Source organism: Myotis brandtii, unplaced genomic scaffold, assembly GCF_000412655.1.
Source record: "Myotis brandtii unplaced genomic scaffold, ASM41265v1 scaffold1204, whole genome shotgun sequence".
Taxonomy (NCBI): Eukaryota; Metazoa; Chordata; class Mammalia; order Chiroptera; family Vespertilionidae; genus Myotis; species Myotis brandtii.
In genome coordinates, this window is record NW_005354186.1 from 228097 (window position 1) to 242118 (window position 14022).

The 14022-nt window shown below is 49.1% G+C and overlaps 2 protein-coding genes across 5 annotated transcripts in view; one reads left to right on the forward strand and one right to left on the reverse strand.

Annotated features, from left to right (window-relative positions):
* The window catches only part of SZRD1 (SUZ RNA binding domain containing 1), a 23471-nt gene extending 10620 nt beyond the window's left edge, over nt 1-12851 (forward strand). The window contains exons 2-4 of one of the 4 annotated variants that reach the window (XM_005858723.2): nt 7055-7104; nt 8908-9159; nt 9772-12851. In XM_005858723.2, coding sequence (XP_005858785.1) covers nt 7055-7104; nt 8908-9159; nt 9772-9874 — 405 coding nt within the window. In that variant the 3' untranslated portion in view covers nt 9875-12851. Of the gene's footprint in view, nt 1-7054; nt 7105-8904; nt 9160-9771 lie in introns of all 4 variants that reach the window. The other 3 variants (XM_005858722.2, XM_014532877.1, XM_005858721.2) reach the window with 3 other exon arrangements.
* Nucleotides 11692-14022, reverse strand: part of SPATA21 (spermatogenesis associated 21) — a 32668-nt gene continuing 30337 nt past the window's right edge. Inside the window, exon 11 of the mRNA XM_005858724.2 lies at nt 11692-13624. Within this exon, the coding sequence (XP_005858786.1) occupies nt 13567-13624 (58 nt within the window). The 3' untranslated portion in view covers nt 11692-13566. The remainder of the gene's footprint in view (nt 13625-14022) is intronic.

Consider the following 14022-nt stretch of genomic DNA (forward strand, 5'->3'; position numbering starts at 1 on the left):
GAGAGGAAGGGAGAGGGAGAGAGAGATAGAAACATCAACAATGAGAGAGAATCATTGATTGGCCGCCTCCAGCATGCCCCCCACTGGGGATTGAGCCCCCAACCTGGGCATGTGCCCTTGTCCAGAATCGAACCCGGGACCTTTCTGTTTGTAGGCTCTATCCACTGAGCAAAACTGGCCAGGGCTAAAAAAATTTTTAATATGTTTTTTTATTGATTTCAGAAAGGAAGGAAGAGGGAGAGAGATAGAAACATCAGTGAATGGAACCTTCAAACAGACTAACTTGAATATATATTAAAAAGGCAGCTGATGAATTTATGACCTAGATGTCCCCCGTAGATCCTCTTGTCTCTCAACTTACGAATTCTACTTCTTTTAACTTACCCAATCATGTTTCTCAGGAGTTGAGTTAATTCTTTGAACCTGGTGATGATCTTGAAGCATCACTGTAGAATCAAACCTGGCGTGATGTGACTAGTGCTTTAGCCTGGGGAGGTAGGATAAGCAGGAGCACTGGTGATGGCCAGCCCTACCGGGCAGGACACTGCCACACCACTGATGTAGAGAAACAAGACAGGGATGAACCAGAATTAAACTAACCAATGTGAGAGTTGTTTAGAAAAGTCTCTATGGATTGTACATCTGGACTTGAAAATAGCCAGTGATGCATTTTAAAGGTACAAGAACCTTCCTTCCTCCCTCCCTCCCTCCCTTCCTCCCTTCCTTTCTTTCTCTCTCTCTCTCTCTCTCTTTCTTTTTTAAAATATATTTTTATTGATTTCTGAGAAGAAGGGAGAGGGAGAGAAAGATAGAAACATCAATGATGAGAGAGAATCATTGATTGGCTGCCTCCTGCACATCCCACACTGGGGATCCAGCCTGCAACCCAGGCATATGCCCTGACTGGGAATCGAACCGTGACTTCCTGGTTCATAGGTCGACACTCAACCACTGAACCATGCCAGCCAGACGAGACCTATCTGATAGTTTTAGACCAAATACCATCCAGATGCGTGGTGTGGGAGACATAGGTGCTTTGCTGGGGAAACCGCTCTCCCAGGAGACCCTGTCACAAGCAACCCTATAGCCATGGGAGTGGGTGCTGATGTCCTGTCCAAGAATTAAAGCAATTAGGACCAGCATGGGCACTGCCTGCTATGGTGGAGTTCAAGGCCAAACTGTGTTGGAAGTTATTTCTGTCTTCTATTGCTTCACAGGATCTTCTTTTTTCTCTTCTTCTTCTTTTTTTAAATATGTTTTTATTAATTTCGGAGAGGAAGGGAGAGGGAGAGAGAGATAGAAACATCAGTGATGAGAGAGAATCATTGATCGGCTGCCTCCTGCATGCCCTCCACTGGAGATTGAGCCCACAACCCAGGCATGACCAGGAATCGAACCATGACCTCCTGGTTCATGGGTCGACCCTCAACCACTGAGCGACACCGGCCAGGCTACTTTTTTCTAAAATGGTGGCACTGTGTTCATCAGGACTGTCAGGCTCTGGCTCTGAGAGTCAACCTTGTTCTCCTCTCAGGGCTCATGTTTCTTCTGCAGAGCCCCTACTTGTAGATGTGTGCTTCCTAATTTGGGAGAGCTGGACAAGGCCATATGAGCCTGTGGGACATAGTGGTTCACAGAGCGCAAGATGATTCCCTATTCCTTGAGTTTGAGAGAAAAATCAGAAAATGTCATCTTCTGAATTGCAAACTGACAAAGGCAAATTATCTGAGAAAAGCTACATAGTAACTATTGCTGATAAAAAGGGGTTATTTTTTAACTCAGCTGGTGCCTCTTAGACTTCCATTCACTACAAGATGACTTGGATTCTTAGGGGTCTGTTAGTTGCATTGGTGACCAGAGGATTCTGGTTATCAGAGAGGGTTGCGATGGTGGAGTAGGACTTTGCTCCTTTGGCACCATGGAGGAGGCCCTGCGGAGCAGGCAGCAGCAGGTCAGGCACCCACTCCCGCCACCATAGTGTAACAGGTGCAGATTTAGGTTCGTTCACTCTGTCTCTTGTGAGTTTGGCTAGTTTGAAATAGTCCCCAGGGCTTCATCACCCCTGGGTGAACTGATAAAATCTGTTTCTTGAACATTCAGGACTGGACAGGACATCTGTGATGGTGCTGTACTTCCTGTACTTTGTACTTTGCCTGTTTATTTCTCTTCTTCATCCATCTCTTGCTATTACAGGAGTGACCCTGTCATTGTAATCTGCCTGCCCTTGCAGATACATTCCTATTCTCTGTCTCCTTTGTTCCTCTTGAAGATTGTGGCTATGTTACAAATTAGGCTGTTTGAGGAGTCCCCAACCTTGCTCTTCCCCTCTTATGCTTCCATCCCCTAACTTTTGCCAGAGGCTCACACAAGCATCATCACTGCAAGGTTAAGGTCAGCGGCAGGCAGTGAAGCTGTGCTTTTTCCTCAGGTTAGTTGAATTTGCAGGTATTAACATCTGATTTCATTCACCTTGTGGCTGTGTCCTCTCCTTTCCTCCCGCAAGGTATTTCATGATGGCCTGCCTCCACTCTTTCCTCTGGTTTCGCTTTTTCTCTCAGATCAAGAAGTAGACCTCTCATTTTTGTAGAGGGGTAGCCCCACAGGGCAAGTGATACCTGAGTTTGATAACAGATCTTTTGTTTAGGGTTTTGACCCAAGGAACGGAGGCCACCCACTTACCAAAGCACAGAGCACTCCTTCGCTTCTGCAGTGTGCCCAGTGCTACTTGGCAAAAAACAGTCTTCCCAGGAGAAGCCATAGGAAATCAAACTTTTTAAGCACCTTGCCTCTGATGTGCTTATGCCCTGACACTTGCCTTGTGCCGTATGACCCTCAGAGCAGAGTCAAAGAGTGATGAGCTTATGGCTTTCTTTCACTAGCCATGGAGGTTCAGCTTCTAACACAGGAGGAGCCTTGACCTTGGGCTGGGGCTCTGTGCATCCTTGTAAAAGGAGAAGGTGCCCTTCCGTAGTACGATTCCTTGTTGGGGCCCACTTCTAGATGCTTCCTCACAAAACATTGAGGACTCTTTAATCCCATTGGACTGTTTTCATCTCTGGAGAAGATGGATATTCTCCTTGTAGTGCACACTGTAGGAGAGTTTCCATTCGATCCAGCTCTTCAGAGAACGAGTCTGAGAGCAGATTAATTGCCAGTCCTTATCCAAGTAGAGAGTGGACTGACTCATGATACCTGGATAGACTCCAGAGGGAGATGCAGTGCCCTCTCCCGCTGCTGGCAGAGCACTCCCTCTCCTGCTTGGACGGCTCTGAGCTCACTGGTATCCAGTGACCATCTGGAGATGGTAGGATCAGCTTTCCACCAGAGCTGCCGGGTTTATATGCCACTCTAATCTGATGGAAGAATTCCTCAGCTCTGATAACCTGTCCTGTCTGATGGGTTGGAGTTTTATGGGAGTGTTAGTTATTAGAGTGCCAGGGGGCAGTGTGGAATTCAGGGGAGCGGAGGGAGTGAGGATCAATGGCTTTACCAGCATTTCCATGGATTTGAGCAATTGTGAGCAGCGTCGGGTAGGGCTCCAGAAGCTTTAGTTCTAGGGCTACCTCTTCGGTGCCTCATCTGTGACCTTGGGTAAGTTCCTTGACCTCTCTGAGCCACATCACCCTCATCTGACAAACATAAAAGCTACTTTGTCTATCACACAGGGTTGGTGTGAGCAGAAAATGAGTGGGAAAGTGTATGATAACCATAAAGCATCATATTGATGTAGGCATTATTTTTATTTATTTTTTTAAAATATATTTTTATTGATTTCTGAGAGGAAGGGAGAGGGAGAGAGCGATAGAAACATCAATGTTGAGAGAGAATCATTGATTGGCTGCCTCCTGCACGCCCCACACTGGGAATCGTGCCCGCAACCCAGGCATGTGCCCTTGACTGGAATCGAACCTGGGACCCTTCAGTCTGCAAGCCGACGCGCTATCCACCAAGCCAAACCAGCTAGGGCGTAGGCGTTATTTTTAAAGCCAGTAGTTTTATATTACATGCCAAGGATGCTGGTCATGTTCTAGTTTGGGGACAGAGGCACATTTACTTAGACACGGCCCATCTGCCCTCTTAAAGGGCTTTTCTGCACTCAGGCTCCATTTCCTGGGTCTGGGCAGATTCCCTATTTTCCCTAGGACCTTAGAGAGGAAAGGTGGATGAGGCCCCTCAAATTGAGCTAATGTAATGTGTATTTTACCACAGTTTAAAAAAAATCAGCTAGTGTATTGGGCCCATTTGCCTACATGTCTTATTTGGCCCTCACAGTGATATGAAAGCAAGAGTTCATGTAACAAAGTTTAAAAATGTATAGCTTTCCCTTAAAATCTTGATAGGTTTCTCCTAAAATAGCAGAGCAAGTGCCCTTTGGTGCCTTTGTAGCTAGCCCCTTCACTTCCCCACTGTGCTCCCTGCGTACGGAGTTTGGTTACTGGCCTGTGGAGGCATTTAGTGTTAACCCGGTTTAAAGGTATCTAAGGTTCCCTAATCCCACACATGGTAAACTTTGCATTTATGTGGAGGAACTTGAATAGGCAGTGTCATTTTTAGACTGGAGCAAAATGATACATTGTGAAACTTTAAAACCATAAGTTATTTGTGGTAAGCCTTGAAAAGCCCTTAAAAGGTAATGGACATTAGACTAAGGTTAGACAATATTTACTTAGGCAATATCACTGGTATTAATTTTGAAAAAAACTTAGGAGAATTGTAGTTCTGACAAACTGTGCTTTGGCATAGATTTTCTCTGAGTGTCTGTCAGTTCACAGAAAACTTCCAGGTCATTCCCTGACTCTAGGTGCCCCTTTTTCATTCTGTCAGTAAACAGTCACTGGGTACCACCTTGTGTTACAAAGTTTGAGTGAGAGGTTTTCCATTCTAGAGGTTTCCTAGCCAGAGGGTTCATGGTACCTACCCTCAGAATATAGTCTGCTGTGCTTGCCTAAATATATTTTGGGTCTTTCATAAAACAAAATATTTTAAACAACTTAACACCAATCGAAATGAGTATCATTGTCAGACTGGATTTAAGTTTAGGTTCATGTTGTTCATAGGAGACAAAAATAAGGACATTGGAAAGATGAAAACTAAAAGAGAAACATATATTTCAGGGGAATACTAAACAAAAGAAAATGGGCACAGCTTTATTAATACTAAACAATAGATTTATTTTTAGAGAGAGAAACATTGATTTCTTGTTCCACTTACTTATGCATTCATTGGTTGATTCTTGTATGTGCCCTGACTGGGGATTGAGCCTGCAACATTGGTGTATCGATCGGGTCAATGAGCTACCCAGCTTAGGCCTAAACAATAGATTTTAAGGCAAAAAATGATCACTTCATAATAATAAACTGTTTAATTTACTGGAAAGAATAATTCCTGGTCCTTCACATAATCAGTAGTTCAAACAAATTAGTAAGAATTTAGAAGATTTGAACCATACAGTTAACCAGCTTGAACTGCACCTATAACTGCAGAATACAGTCATTCTCAGGACATGTAGAGCATATGGGCCATTCACTGGGCCCCGAGGTGATCTCAGCAAATTTCAAAGACTTTGTACTAAGGCAGTGATTCTTAAAATTTTGCAAGTAATATACTCCTTTGAAAATCCCATGTATCTTATAAGTTAGGGTTTCTGAACTTCAGCACTACTGACATTTGGGACCAGATAATTCTTTGCTGTGGGGGCTGTTCTCTCTAGTATAGGATTTTCACAGCATCCCTAGCCTGTATCCACTAGATGCCAGAAGTACCTCCCTTCCAGTAGTGACAACCCAAAATGTCTCCAGACATTGCCAAACTTGCAAGGTTGGTGGGCACTATCAACCTTGGTGGAGAATTGCTGTTACAGATCTTCTCTCCAGAGAAATACATAATTTTGCATACAATTTCTTCCCTCTCCAGTATCTAGATCAGTGGTTCTCAACCTTGGCTGCACATTAGAATCACCTGGGAATCTTTTTTAAATCCTGATTTCTGGGCCTCATCCTCCGGAAATTCTGTTTCTTTGTTACTAATGTTGTGGGCTCACCCCATAACAAAGAAACAGAATTTCCGGAGTATGAGGCCCAGAAATCAGGATTTTAAAAAGATTCCCAGGTGATTCTAATGTGCAGCCAAGGTTGAGAACCACTGATCTAGGTGGTCTTGCCCTCACTGAAGATAGTTTAGTTGGGACGTTTTGTAAGAAAAAGCAGCGGGTCAACCAAGGAGCCTGGACGTCTGGTCTGTGCTCGTTCCACAGCTTCCAGTGTGTGTAGGCGTCATGGAGTTCCTGGTGCTGAGGGTCTGAGGCTTGAGACTGCCATTGAGTCCCACTTCTGTTTTGTTCTAGGCCTTTTGCTAGGTGCTAATTACAGACAATTCATATCCATGACAGTGAAACAAAATAAAATAAAATAAAATGTGATACATGAAGGAATGAAAAAGGGAGACCTTATCTCTGAGGAGCAGGCAATTTAACTATATGGGACCACAGACCTTCCAAAGGAGAGGTGGACAGCCAAGCTGGGTTTTGCAGGATAAAAAGGAGTTTGCAAGGGGGAGGACATTGCAGGCAGGTGGACCAGCACCCTAGGTTCTGGGGGTTAGTAAGAGCTCAGTGTTGCTGTGGTGTAAAAAAGAAACAAAAGATAAAGGTCTGGGTGAGGTGTGCTTAGGAGCTTGGACTTGATCGGTCCAGTAGTTGAAGTATTTTAAGTGGGGAAGTGACACAATCAGACGTGTTTAGAAAGGTGATCTGAGTGGCTCTGTGAAGGACAGCTGGGAGGCCAGGAGACTAGCGGAAGGCAATGCAAAGAACCCAGCTGAGTAATGAGGTCTAGAACTATCTCTGCGGCTGTGGGAACGGAGGGAGATGAACCCTCAAGGAGTCAGGTCCCCAGACCCCAGAGTTTAGTAAAGGGAGCTCCACATCCATTATTTCGAAGGACACAGTCATGTCCCTGGCCAGAGAGGACACTGCCCTTAGCTCTGAAAATAAAGGCGTAAGTTTTTATTTGAGAGAGATTTTTTTCCACTTTTTATATACATTTTTTTCCTCTAGGAAATAGACAGACGGTTGGAAAAAAAACTGAAGATCACACAAAAGGAGAGGTAAGGCTACTGTCTGGTCTGAGGACTCATGCTCTCTGCCATTTGAGAGCTGGGCAGTCAGCGGTGTTCTCCAGCTGGCTCTTAGGGTTAGCAGGTCAGGCTCTTGGGCAGTGAATCCTTCCCTCAAGCATGTGGTGGCTCGAGGTTTGGGAGTGAGGCTGGAGTTTCCTCCCTCAGTGCGCACCCTGTGTGAGGTGGTTTGATGAAAGTGGGGAGGTGACAAGTCAGAAGACTTGGGTTTAGGCCTGGCTCTGCTCCCAGTTTCTCTGATGTTTGGGACAATCCCCCCACCCCCCACCCCCGGTCTGGACATCAGTTTCTTTCTCTCTACCATAAGGAGGTTGGACAGATGTTTCTCTGGGCCTTCTGTGACTCGGTGGCTTAGGGCGTTATGGGGTATCCTGGAAGAAAAGATTCTCAGAACTTCTTAGACCTTGAGGGATAGCTTCATCCCCCAGCTTCAAAGCAAAGGCAGTGGGTTTCCAAAGCAGGTGGGAGGTGACTTCAGCAGTCTGTCTTTGGGCTCAGGTAACCTGCCAGCTTCCCACAGGGACAAGGGAAGGAAGGAGGAAGAGAGGGCCTCTCTGGACTTGCCTAAGGGGCTGCACAGATATTCCCCACCTGCCTGCCCAACAGCTTTCCTGGTTCCCTTCCTCTTAGATCAGATTGCTGGCTCCTTGTCTGTCTGCTCATCTCAGCAACTACACTAACATCTGGTTACCGTCCCTTGCCATGCCATTCCTGTCCTGCCCAGAACTTACTTAGTTCCCCTGACAGCAGCTGGGCTCCTCCAGTGCCTACCCCTCCTGACAATCAAGAGTCTACTGACAGCCCCTGTGGGCTGTTCGGTTCTGAAGAGAAGCTAGTTGACGGCTCTGGGGAGGATCTTGGTGGCTGTTAAGGGGTGGTCATTCCTGCTTGGATCCCTTTTCCCCTGTGGCTTTTGTTTCTTTTCCTTCCTATGTTGTTTTCCACCTCTCCTTGTGGACACATCGCCTGATGTGCACATCCACCAGCCTTGGACAATACTTCCACTGCCAAGCACTGTTTCTAGGATCGTCCTTCACCCCAACCCCGCCGCGTGCAGCATACCAGAGCGCCCTGGTGCGGGAGGGGTCTCTGCTCAGGAGCTCTTCTGAAGAGGTGATCCAGTTGTTTGGTGTAGCTTGTCTCTGGGAGGCACAAGTCACTTACCAGAAGGCTGAGGCAGTTTGGTAAATCCTGTCTTGGTGCCAGGCAGGGATGGCGGAGCGGGCTCCTTGGTAGTTTGGTTTGAGCACATGTGATGGGAGACCTTGTTGGGAGTAAACACTTTGCTGACCCCAAGCTAAGGGGCTCCCACCACACCAGCCTGTTAACACTCTGATCTGTGTAGGGAAGTTGGGATTTTAACACAAGTCATTGGATTCTGGACCTGAAATATTTTGCCACAGGGGCCATGTAGTGGTTGATGTAATTGTAATGAACATGAATAGAAGTCCAAGAAAATGAGATGGTGTTCCAGCCCTCTTTTCCTGGGGTTAGGTCTAAGGAGCAGGCCTGTGGATTGTGTGAGCTTATGGCAAGGTTGCTCTTTGAGAAACCCTTCCTGAGGAATGAGAATTCTGATGTCTGGTCAGAGACCAGAGAATAATGAATAGAAATTGGAGGTGGAAAAAAGTAAAAATAAATTAAAAACGGGGGGTGGGGGAGAAATAGGAGGTGTAGGAGGAGGAAAGTGATCAGAAGTGGGTGTGGGACATGGATGGGGCCTCTTCAATCAAGGATAGGAGTTGTGAAGCTGTGTTTGCTCTTTGTCAGCAGGAAATCCAAATCTCCTCCCAAAGTGCCCATTGTGATTCAGGACGATAGCCTTCCCACCGGCCCCCCCCCACAGATCCGCATCCTCAAGAGGCCCACCAGCAACGGTGTGGTCAGCAGCCCCAACTCCACCAGCAGGCCAGCCCTTCCTGTCAAGTCCCTAGCACAGCGGGAGGCAGAGTACGCAGAAGCCCGGAAGCGGATCCTGGGCAGCGCCAGCCCCGAGGAGGAACAAGAGAAACCCATCCTCGACAGGTGAGTGTAGCTGGCAGGGCTGACTGTGGACCACCCCACCAGGCCACGAGGAGGAGAAGGAGAAGAGAGCTTGGCTGCGAGCCATTGTCTCTCTAACTATTCACTTGGCAGAGAAGAAAAAGTCCATTTCCTTTAGTCTTTCATAGTAATATCAGTCACCCATTAACCACATGATTTGCAGAGAAGCAGGAGGAAAGCAATGGCAGGTGCTGGCTCACTCTATTGAGCTTTGGGTTAGGAGTCTTTACCTTGGCCCAACGCTCTGGGAAGTCTGTGCTCATGGTTCTGCGAAGGATGTACTTACTGTCCATGGTCACTGCCTCTGGACAGCTTGGCCCTTGAGCACTCCCCCTGCCTCCAGATGAATGATGGTCAGACCGGGGGGACGAGTGCTACAGGTGCCAGAGGTGGACATGGGCCACCTGCCCCATTGAGGAGCTTTCCAGCCTGGAGGTGCTCTGAGTCCACTTGCCAAAGAAGCAAGCTCAGGGAGCCAGAGTTGGCTAATAGCCATTCTGACTTCTGCCCCAGCTGCAGGGGTGGTTGGTTTTAAGATTTGGGGTCCTCTTTTCAATCCTTTTTCAGGCCTCCCTCTGATCTTCTTCCCTTCAGGCCAACCAGGATCTCCCAACCCGAAGACAGCAGGCAGCCCAATAATGTGATCAGACAGCCTTTGGGTCCTGATGGGTCACAAGGCTTCAAACAGCGCAGATAAATGTGGGCAAGAAAGAATGCTGCCGCCGTCACCACCTCCTGGGTCGTCCGCCACGGGTCGCACTGCCGTGGCAGACAACTGGACTTGAGCAGAGGGAAGGACCTGATTAACTTGCACTGTGATCCCTTTTGCTCCTCCCACTGTGACCTTGAACCCCATGCACTGTGACCTCCCCCTTTTCCCCCTTCCCACTGTGATTGGCATGTCTACAAGGGCTGTCCCAAGTCAATGGAAAGGGAAAGGATGGGGGTTAGGGGACTTAAGAGAGTCAGACAGTGCCACTTGGCCACTTGGGGTAAAGCCAGTGCCAGCAATAACAGTTTATCATGCTCATTAATTTGGGATTTCAAAACAAATGAGAACTCCCATCCACCCACCCCCAAGTGCATGTCTTCGTCACTTAAAAGCAAGTTCCATTTGAAAATTATCCTCTTTTTTTTTTTCTTCCTATTTTTGTTTGTTTATACAAATACTGATTTGCAAGAAAAAGTGCATGGGAAGGGTTTTAGCAGTTTAATGAATTTTTAATTAAGAAAGGGTAGTTTGGTAGTCTACTTAAAAATGTTTCTGGGAAATTTACTAGAAACATTAACCAATAGGTTTTTGGTGAGCTTAGCTTCTGTATTCCTACTGCCGCCCAGAAAAGGGGCAGGGCTCTGTAGCCGCCAGGACAGATGAGCACCCCATGCCTATACCTCCCTCCCCCCAGCTAAGTCCCAGGGCATCATGGCCCTACCTGGAGACTGGGCTCGTTCTATAGGCTCAGAGAGCCTGGGGAGGGTGCCAACCCCACCTCTAGTATTTTGGGAGACAGGGAAAGTGAAGAGACTTTCCCTTCCCAATCCCCTCAGGGTGGTTCCCTACCAGCCGGGCTTGCTACTCCTAGAAGAGAGCAGGGAGTGAGACGGCACTCCTGAGCTTAGAAGTACATGATGCGAGGCTTGCTCAGTATTTTGCTGTCAGCACAAGGAAAGCCAGGAGAGAGTCTGGCTCCAGGGCTCAGCCTCCTGCCTAGTGTGGTCAGAAGGTGTCTGTGGCGTGCCATCTCCAGTGATGGCAGCAGCTCGGCAACTATAGCTGGTACATTTCCTTTGTGAAATCGCTACCTTGGGAGCAGGCCATTCTGAATACATATGGGGAAAGACAAGCTGTGCATTGCAGATTGGTGATGACAGACTGGTTCCCCATAGTCCTAGGCTACCCTTCACCCTTTTTCCAGAGCAAGGGCCTGGAATGAAGGCAGTTTCCCCTCTGTCCCTGGAGCCTAGGGATTTGCTTTGGCTCCTTGAGGTGGAAGAGACTAAGAGGGCAGCTGCCCAGAGCAGCTCTGTGTGTACAGTCTGGCCCTCTCAGGCTCTCTCTGGTCTCTTCTGTTGCACTGCGCCTTATCCCTCAGCCAGCCAGCCAGCCGGCCAGCCTCCCGCTCAGTGGGGGAGTTTTGGAGTGGCGGGTGTGATGTTTTTGTGATTAGGGCAGCTTGTGGTGGCCAAGGTGGCAAGCTAGGTTTTGGAGTCTCACTCTACCTTTGTTCACCTGGCTCGTGGCCTTGCCCTGTGGGAATGTAGGCCAGGCTCAGCAAGCCATGTCCCACTACATTTTCCCCTGAGAAGGAAGGGCCAGCTGCCAGTTGAATCAGCAACTAGTCCGCAGCACAGTCTTGTAACTGTGTGAAGCCAGGTCATTGTCTATGCGCGGAGCTGGAACAGAGCTTCAGTCAGTAAGAACCTACAGGTTGTGGAGTTGTGACCGTAGACTATTCTGGCAGGGAATTACCTCCAGGCGTGGGCAAGGGAGAAGGTTGATTGCTGTCTTTATAGTTCCACTGCCCTGACCAAGTTTCCTCATCCTGAATGTGTAGTGTCCATCCCTCATGTAATAGTGGTTTCTGGCCCAAAGTGAGACTGTCCTTTCAGTTGGAGAAGGGCACAGAGGTCGGCCAGGTGGAAAGGCCAGAGTGCTGATTGCCCAGCCATTGGGACAGCCTGTTCTTGCCCCCCTCCCCTAATGGAGCCAGAGGGAAGACTGGCTGATGGGTGTCTGTGGACGAGGATATAGTAGGGACTGGTGCTCCCACCTCCCTCTGGCCAAAGATGGGGCTCTGCCCACTGTGTGCCTGTACCTCCTTGGCTTCCCAGATGGAGAGGTAGCAAATTTTTAAAAAAGAAAAACGAAAACAGTGAACTATTGTGTTGGGGGAGGTGGGAAGGGAGATGGGAGAACGGTTTGGGGTGGTTGTGTGTGTGTGTGTGTGTGTGTGTGTGTGTGTGTGTGTGTGTGTGTTGGTAGTTGTCTGTAACTTTCCTTAAGTGCTTTTTTTTTAACTTTTTTAAGTAAGCTGCGGGCTTTGGCTTAGAAAACCCCAGGGGGTTGTGGGGGGCAGAAACCTGAGGCTGCTGCCCTTTATCTGCCTTCATGGTACTGTCCCTTTCCCCCAGCTCCTCCCTGACCCCATGAGCCAGGCCTCAGACCTTCCAGCTAACTGCTTCCCATGAGCCACTACTCTGTTGTCAGCCTATAACCAAAGGAGCTGGGGGTCTGGGCCTGGTGACCAACCCTTCTCAGCCCACTCAATCAGGGTGCTCCCCACCTGCAGGCAGGAGGCAACACCCTATCTGCTACCATCAGCCCCTTCCAGAGCCCACTGCCCCGCCCTGCCCTGTCCAGTCCAGCCATACCCTGCTCTGCCCCATCTGGGGATGCTCTGCTCAGGGATGGGCCGGTAGGGCTACCCCAGCCTCCCTGCTAAGCAGAGACTCTGGAAACCTGTGGGGTCCTGTTTTCTGGCCATGTGATTCCAAGGGTGCACATGGGCCCCTTGGGTGTCTGAACAGAAGGGCATGGGAGGGAGGGTTGCACCCCTGCAGTCCTGCTCTGCTGATCTAGCGGGCAGCTGCCCACCCCACCCCGCACCGCGGGCTCCTGAGTCGGCAGATTAAGCATTTTATAAATTGTATTTTAAATACATGTTTTAAACTTGTCAGAGCCTTGTCCTCATTTCAGTCCCTGGCCTCCTAACTTCTTGCTGTGGCTGCTTATTTAACCACTGGGAGCTACCTCTGCTCAGTCCCAGGGAGGGGCTCGCTCTCTGTTAGAGAAGTAGGTCTGAGGTGTTGTGTGTGTTGGGGGGTAAGGACCCACACCCTTAGGCTCCAAGGGAAGGGGACCCCTAGGCCCTGGGGCTCTGTTGGTGAGAACATGGGTGAGGCCCTTCCTGCTCTTCCATGGGGTCTGCCCCTTTCAGGGGTCTTTCCCTTATGTTCCCCATTCCCTTTGAGCAAGGAGGGAGAATTCCTGCCCTTGGGGGGCTCCTAGTCCAAAAGGAACACCTCAGCTGAGGAAAATCCCAGCTTTGTCCTTGAGAGTACACAGGGCCACGTCCAGCCAGAGCCCCAACCCTGGGCAGGGTTTTGAGGTACATCTTGCTTCAGGGGTTCCCAAGCCTAAGGGAGGCTGGGGCCCGGTGCCCTGAGAGCCCAGTGGAGGGATGAGAACCTGGGTGGGGGTCTTTCCTGGCACCAGGAAGCAGGTGAGTGCCCAGAGGGCAGGGGCCCCAGCACCAGGCACAAAGGCTGAGGTTCTTAGTGTTTATTGGCTTACCAGGCCACAAAAGCAAAATCCAGCTGTGGTCCCTGCCTGATGACCTATCTGTCTGCAGGTCTTAGACAGCTGTCCAGAGTCAGGACTCTGCAGGGTCAGTGGGTTCGAGCCGGCACAGAGCTGAGCCACTTTCGTCCGTCAGAGCTGTGTTCCCTAGGGAGAAGGGTGGGAGGAAATGCTCCATCTCCATGTGCCCCAGGGGAGAGGATGCCTTCCCTGGGAAGTGATGAGCCAACAGTCAGGCTCAGGGGCCTGACTCCAAGTCCAGATCGCTGGAAGGGGAACGCTGCAGGGGAAGCTTCGCCCTACCCAGCTGCTAAGTCTGTTTCCTGCTACACCTAACATGGAACCAGACTTGGGCAAAGGACTTGAGTGTTAAACCCCCTGATGAGAAAGGCAGGCAGTGCCAGCCTAAGAGAAAGATGATATGTACCACTGAGTCCTGGGCACAGGAAGGCATAAGTAAGTACCCTGACTCATGAATAATCCACTTGGTGCACAGGCCTTCAACAAAGGTTAGTTCCCCCCCCCCCCCCCCCCCCCCCCCCCCC